General features: G+C 36.9%; 1 protein-coding gene across 4 annotated transcripts in view; it reads right to left on the bottom strand.

Moving 5' to 3' along the window:
• Window positions 1-976: 976 nt before the first annotated feature.
• usp45 (ubiquitin specific peptidase 45) overlaps window positions 977-7,116 on the bottom strand; it is an 89,735-nt gene continuing 83,595 nt past the window's right edge. Inside the window, exons 16-17 of one of the 4 annotated variants that reach the window (XM_052024634.1) lie at window positions 5,228-5,381; window positions 977-1,901 (exon numbers count right to left, since the gene is read on the bottom strand). In XM_052024634.1, coding sequence (XP_051880594.1) covers window positions 1,759-1,901; window positions 5,228-5,381 — 297 coding nt within the window. In that variant the 3' untranslated portion in view covers window positions 977-1,758. Of the gene's footprint in view, window positions 1,902-5,227; window positions 5,382-7,116 lie in introns of those variants that run through there. The other 3 variants (XM_052024635.1, XR_007956997.1, XR_007956998.1) reach the window with 3 other exon arrangements.

Here is a 7,116-nt window from a genome sequence, read left to right as displayed (position 1 = left end):
ACCCCAAAAAAAACTCCCCTGGCAGAAGCCAAAGTTGCAATTTGGCCTTTGCCAACTACAAAAGCTGTCATTAATTTTAAATAGTTTTGGGATTCAGGAATTCTTAAAAACTTAAACATTAAATAAAAGATTACATAAACAATAAACGTTTAAAGATGCAACATTATCTAACAACAAAAAACACAAAATTCAAAAATATCCATCGCATTTTTTTTCCAAGTTAACAGCTTAGCTTCCTCCTTGCCTCCTAAATCCTTGGCCTACAATCCCCATCGAACTCTGCTGCAGGACTCAACCTGATGTCCAGAGGCAAAGTGAACTGACAGGTTTTATCTATGACTTTTGTGTTTCACAGTCCATGTGTGGAAGTCCAGGACTTGCTGCAATTTCAACAGCTGAATGCTGGGCTTTCTAAAAAGATTTCCTAGCAAGTCAGCATGGTCCAGCCAAACATGACAGTTAATACACACAATTATAAATAAATATTAAAGTTACTGCTAACTATAACTGATTAGGTCAATTGTGCTTTCAAAGATTTAGAAAATCTGTTTGTTTCAGGTGTTGAATTCCCTGACTATTTCAGTGAAGGTGTGAACATCACACGAAAGAGAAAACAGTCTATTTAATAAGGGCTACTAATTTATAGTGACTGAATAAATAAATTAAATATTTCAAACAGGTTAAAGATAAAGGCTAGCTCAGTTTTTTTAAATAGTAATTTTTGATGAATCATTGCATTTATTTGATTTTGATAAATTATTTACAATTTTTGCAAATTGCTATATAACTAGATATTGGTAATGTATTAAAGATAAATGGTATTTGTGCCATAATCTAATTAGTACCAGGGTCTGATTTTGCTCGAGCTATAGGTGTATCTTATTTTGTAAATATATTACAAATGTTTTATTCCAAATAAAAAATTCATTTCAAAATAGAATGTATTACTGTTGCTCAATAATTCAAAAGAACACATGTTGGGCAATAATTATTTATTAAGATATCCTTGAGCAAACAACATGTTTGTGATAGTGGGCATCAATAAAGACTTGGAACACAAAATACATAAATTAAATGGTATTATGAAACTATGTCAAGTTGAGAAAGAGACTCTCAGTGCACCCTTCTGGTACATTTTGAGTGAATTAACACACAAATAGCATTTCATGTATTACAATCCAGAATTTGTGACACAATAATTTTATAATGTGTAACAATGCATGAAGTGAGATGAGCTTCCAAAGAACTAAATTTCATTCTTTTTAAAAAATATAAATCTATCAGATATTAACTTGTTCAATATTCTTTTATCTTATTTCTGTCCTTTATATGAAAATCATTCACAAAATAGGAAGTTATAACAATCTCTAAGACCAGAGACTAATCTTCCTCTTCTTGAATGTAAATAGTCATTGTCTTTATAAATACAGTCAATGTAGGATTATTCTGAAGTTGAAAAATATATATTGAATGTAAATGACCATAATGAAAACACGTGCATTTCTATCAGTCTGAATAAATTCTGTGGCAGGGAAGGGTGGTGGTGGTGGTGGTGAAGGGAAACAACAGGCTTCAAAAGGCATAATTTTGTCAGCAAAACCTCTCACTGCTTTTACTTACATTCATAATCAAAGTGCATTTATATTTCTGCTGGTTGCAGCAAATTTTATCATGATGTCCTCTGAACTTTATCTGATTAATTTAAGATAGCATGAAAAGTTTGTAAAACCAACATGAGTAGGCATAAATTAGAAAATGTTACAGCCCATGTTTTTTTGAAAGTTGTTCATAGAACAACAAGTAGGCCTGAGCATTAAGTACTCTAGCTTCAGGAACTGTTTGTACATGGGTGTCACTGACATAAACCCATTGGCCTGGTGGTGCTCCAACATCTCTGAAACCTGAAAAGCAAAGATCATCATGAATAATTCCATTAAATTTAAATGCAAAACTATACCACATTTCTGTGTCATGATTTAATAATCAGAACCATTTTCTTTCAACATGATAGAAAGTAGCAGTCCTCAAAAGTTAAGAATAACAGTAAGTGAAGAATAAATTTAAAGTTAGGCCTCACGGTTTGATGGGACATTATTTTCTGTTTATATCTGGCTATTTTGTATTGTGATGTTCTCCACTAACCAAATTAAAGAATCATTAAAAAGCTTTTAGAAATAATTTCCCCACCACCCACCCCAGAGATAAAATTTTTAAAAAATCCTTTAACAAATTGGGTTTTCCTCTACAAATCTGATGACACCAGAAGTCCATTGCGTCAACACCATAGACACGCTCTACCAATATTGCTCAATTTACAAAATGGCTTATGCTCATAGAAAATGTTTCACTAAGTGATAATTTGTAAACTGAGAGGATGTTTTCCATTAGTTTCAATGTAAGAAAAAACTTGCTGAGATCAAGAGCTCAAGAATCTCAGTCAAAAAAAACCTAAACACTTAAAAATGCATCAGCACAAGCATCTGAAATAATAAAATACATTTTTATTAACAATTAAATCTTAAATTAAGATAATAAAAACAAACATTTCCACAAAGTAATACATACAAGGTCCTGAAGTATCTTTACTAGGTGGATACATTCATGTGTGAAAGAGTCTGGAACTAGGAGTACCTGTCAATATAAGGGCTCACCCAATTGAGGCAGAGGTGACGTGATTTTTTATTACCCTCAGAGAGTTATGAACCTTCAGAACTCTTCTCAAAGGCCTTTGGAAGCAGAATCTTCCTTGAGGTATATTTTTGATAAGCAAGGGAGAAAAAGATTACCACGAGTAGGCAAGCATGCAGAGCTAATACGGCAGTCAGATCAGCAATGATCTTTTGAATGGCAGAGCAGGTTTGAGGGGCCAAATGCTCTACTCCTGCTCTTATTTTGTGGTGGTCTTGCATGTTGAAATGAAGTGCTGGGGGGTGGGGGAAGAAGAGAGCCAGAGTTGTCACTGGTTTTGAATGATGTTGTTGCTGGAGAATCCAACCCTACTGGAGCTTGTGACATAAGTGGCAAGGGTTCTTCCTGAAACTGTTCTTAGATAGCTGATGAATGAAGTTGAAAGGTATTGATGAACATTCAAACAGCTTTTCTCCTCTTCTGATAAAGGCTTATTTTGCAAACTACAGTATTTTCTACCATGTGACCACATTTAATACTTGTCTTCACACTAAAGTTGTCTATTGTTTTCCCAGTGAGGCAGAAGGCCTTCAAAAGCCTTCTCATGGTGAGCTGATTTGAGAGTAGCACTCCTATGTTGGTGGCTTTTTGCTCCTTTTGTGAGCTCCATTGTTCAGGCTCTAACAAATCCTTATCTGTGATCTCTTGACCACTCAATTCCACGATACCCCAGACCAAATTGCTGGAGGAACTCAATGGGTTGAGCAGTACCTGTGAAGGCAAAGGGATAATCGATGTATTGGGTTGTGATTCTGCATCAGGACTGAGAGTGTGGAGGAAGATAGCCAGCATAAAGAGGTGAGAGGAAAGAGTCACAACTGGAAATGTCAGCTATCCCTTTGCCTCCACCAATGCTGCTCAACCTGCTGAGTTCCTCCAGCAGTTTTTTTGCCCCAGATTCCAGCAGCTGTGGTCTCTTGTGTCTCAACATCATCCTGTTCCACTTCACCAAGCTCAGCCACATTTGTCAGGATGATAACATCTTTCTAGAGATTTTTCAGGATTATAAAGCCATGAGAGTTGAGCACAGCCTTTGGTCATAAGTTCCTCCATACACTATTCATCCCAAGACAGAGTCATATAATCTATGGCTATCTTTATATTAAACCTCCTCCACATTTCTTGAATGGCGAGTTTGACCTTGCTACTCATTATGCACTGCAGCTGGTAGGCCTGGTAAGCCTTAAACATAGTAAAAGTACTCTGGTTCACAGGTTGTAATAATGAACAGATGTTTGGGGATAAAAACATAACCTGGATTTTGAGAGTCACATCCTTGATGTTAACCAAGGGCCAGGGGCATTGTGACAATGAGCAAGGCTCTGTTGTCCAGGTTATTTCTTGCAGAATATCATTTGACGAGGGGAGTAGATCTTGGAAGAGCAGTGCTATTATCTGGGCTTTTTTGTTCGATCACAACACCTCTGGAAGAATGTCCTCGGAATATCCTTTCAGAGACCTTGGCTTTTCTGAGTTGTAGATAAAAAGGATAATCTCAGAGTCACTCTTGGTACTGCCTCCTGAGAATTGTAAGGTGATCTTGGCAGTGTTAAAGCCTGGAGTAGTTTTCTCATCCCTCAAGATGAAGGAGGGGATCCTTTTCTAGAAAGACACTATCTCATCTATGTTAAACATTATTTAGGAGAGCGTCCACCTTCCTTGATAATTGTTTTTAGTTCTGTGGGAAGAATTTCTATTGCCATTATATCTATACCTCCTGCCTCCCCTGCAAGAAAATTATGCAGCTTTGCATACTTCTTTAAATATTCAAATCAGCCGAGGATACCCTTAAATGTCTCAACACTTTCAGAAGATCCACTACCAACTGCTTGACCCACCCACCTCACCTTATATTCAAGTTTTGTCATAAAGACCTTTTGTCTTAATTATCACCAAACTCAGGGGCACATGATTAGTTTTGATCATCTAACCACATACTTGACTGTTATTCAATTCTCTCTATTATAACATCTTTGCCCTTTGTAACAGTTTCATGATATTACAAGCAATAGAGATCTATTTCCAACTGCGTCAATTGTCAATTATGTCAGTAGACTGTAATGTGTTTCAATAGGTACTTATGCCAAAGATCTGTGAAACAACTGTCTACTTCAGTGCAGCTATCAGTCCAGCACAGTGATCTTTTTTGATACAACTGTTATTGGCATTTCGCTATCATCTCATTGCTATTATCAATATAATCTCTCTGCCCCCTAACATTAAGGATTGTTCAATATAGCAAAATAAGCTTTGTAAATCAAGGACATACCCTAGAGAGTCAATTACATTGCAATGAAAATTCATAAATTGAATGTTTGTAAATCGAGGGATACCTGTATTTTACTTGGTGTAGTTCTGATTATGTAATTAACATTAGCAATATAGGCAACTCAAGTACTATAATTCGTGAGCAAATAACAAAAAACATTGTTTCTTATTGAGTAGGTACCGGATTATCTGTGTGCAATGAACACAAGAACACTATGACAAATGGAATGCAAACATTTAATACAACCTGACTACAATTAAGTCATTTTACCTGAAATATTTTTGTTTGCTGAGGTATGTTCAGACAGTTTTTTGTTGGCTGTTCTGACTAGCACATAGGCTGCATAATGGCCTCCACGCATGGAGCCACAGTGTTCAACGATTCCATAAAGTCCATACAGCACTTTGCTTTCATCTCCAACATTCTAAAATGATAGGTGAACAAACATAAGTCAGAATCTTGCAAGTATATTTTCAAGATATGATGATTAGATTTTCAATACATCAATAAATTATGAATAGTTGTGTACATTCATGCTACAAAAACTAGTCGCAACATACACTCAGTAAGACATTTCTTCCCCCAGATACACAAACAGGCCTGTCATAGATAATCTATTCATGGAACGTATTTCCTTTTATATCAATTCTACTTTTTCTTTTAACCCTTGACCTGTCCCAACTTTAGGCAATTTCAGCTTTCTGGCCCTCACTGTTCCCTATTTAACCTTGGACACACAGTTCCTTCAAACCTTATACATGAACAACCATTGCTTCCTTCTTGGAACATATACCCAAATGACTATAAATGCCACCACCCAGCCTTGCTTCACTGAACACTTAATTCATCTTAAAGAATCTCAGCTTAAAATACTGGGATAAATAGGGCACGAGACCATGCTTATTCCTGTTCCCAGTTTTTAAGCCTTCATTTTCGATCTCCTTCTCAAAACTGCAATAGAAACTTCCTCAGATTCTACATCTCCTTTAAACAGTTCTCCATCACTGGAAACAAATTGGCCAGATATAAACTAAGAATAATATCCCTTGTCTTAAAGTGAGACTAAGCTATTTCTTCATTTTCTATTTTTTTTTGTTGCCCTTTCATCATTCCAAAGAACCAGTTTTCCCATGACCTCCTTGTCCAAACTTTCATCAGCTCTAATGCTTGGTAACCTTGCAAGTGTTGTAAATATAAAACCCGACACACAAGAGACTGCAGATGCTGGAATCTGAAGCAACAAACAATCTGCTGGAGGAACTCAAGAGGTCAAACAGCATTGAATTGAATTGAATTGATTTATTATTGTCACTTGTTCCAAGGTACAGTGAAAATCTTGTCTTGCATACTATTCATACAGATCAATTCATTACACAGTATATAGAGTAGTGCAAGGTAAAACAATACAGAATACAGAGTAAAATGTCACTGTGTCATCTGTGGGGGAGAGAAGAAGCTGTTGAAGTTTCAGGTCGAAACTCTGTATCAGGACCGGGAGTGGAGACGGGAGATAGCCAATATAAAGAAGAGAGGGGGAGCAGTGATACAAGAGCCCAAGGTGATTAGGGGACTGAGGAGGGGTGAAGGATGACAGGCAGGTCGAGCCAGGTAGGGTAGAGGAGGGGTGTAGTTGGGAAACAGAAGCAGGTGGGTGATAGATGGAGTACAGAGAATAAAAAAGGAGAGACAGATGGAGCAAAGTGTGGGAAGGGGAAAGTGAAAGTGGAGACAGCTGCTCAAAGGTGACAAGCAGGAAGTCTATAGTGCTGGAATTTGATAATTAAGGAACCTGATAATGGGAACCATTAGGTGAGAGGAGAATAATGGATGGAACTAGAACCAGAACAAGACGGGTGGGGAGCCGTGTGCATAGTGGGTAGATGGAACCTGGAGGGAGAGGGGGACGATCACCATCACCCATCTTCTTCTTTGGTTGATACTGTGTTTGATATGTGCTTCAAATATAATCTATTTTTCTTATACACGGAAGAGATTGAAGAGAATAAGCTTTTACCTCAGCTTTAGCAAGTTTGTTTTCTCCTGAGGTTTCACACATAACACAAGAATACAACAGCATGCATTCTCTAAACAGGTGTGGAAGTAGAAAGTTACATACATGAAGTGAAGTACTAATCAAACTATAATCTTCCAAGTCAACC

Source organism: Pristis pectinata, chromosome 10 (assembly GCF_009764475.1).
Source record: "Pristis pectinata isolate sPriPec2 chromosome 10, sPriPec2.1.pri, whole genome shotgun sequence".
Taxonomy (NCBI): Eukaryota; Metazoa; Chordata; class Chondrichthyes; order Rhinopristiformes; family Pristidae; genus Pristis; species Pristis pectinata.
This window is presented reverse-complemented; position numbering and strand designations above follow the sequence as displayed.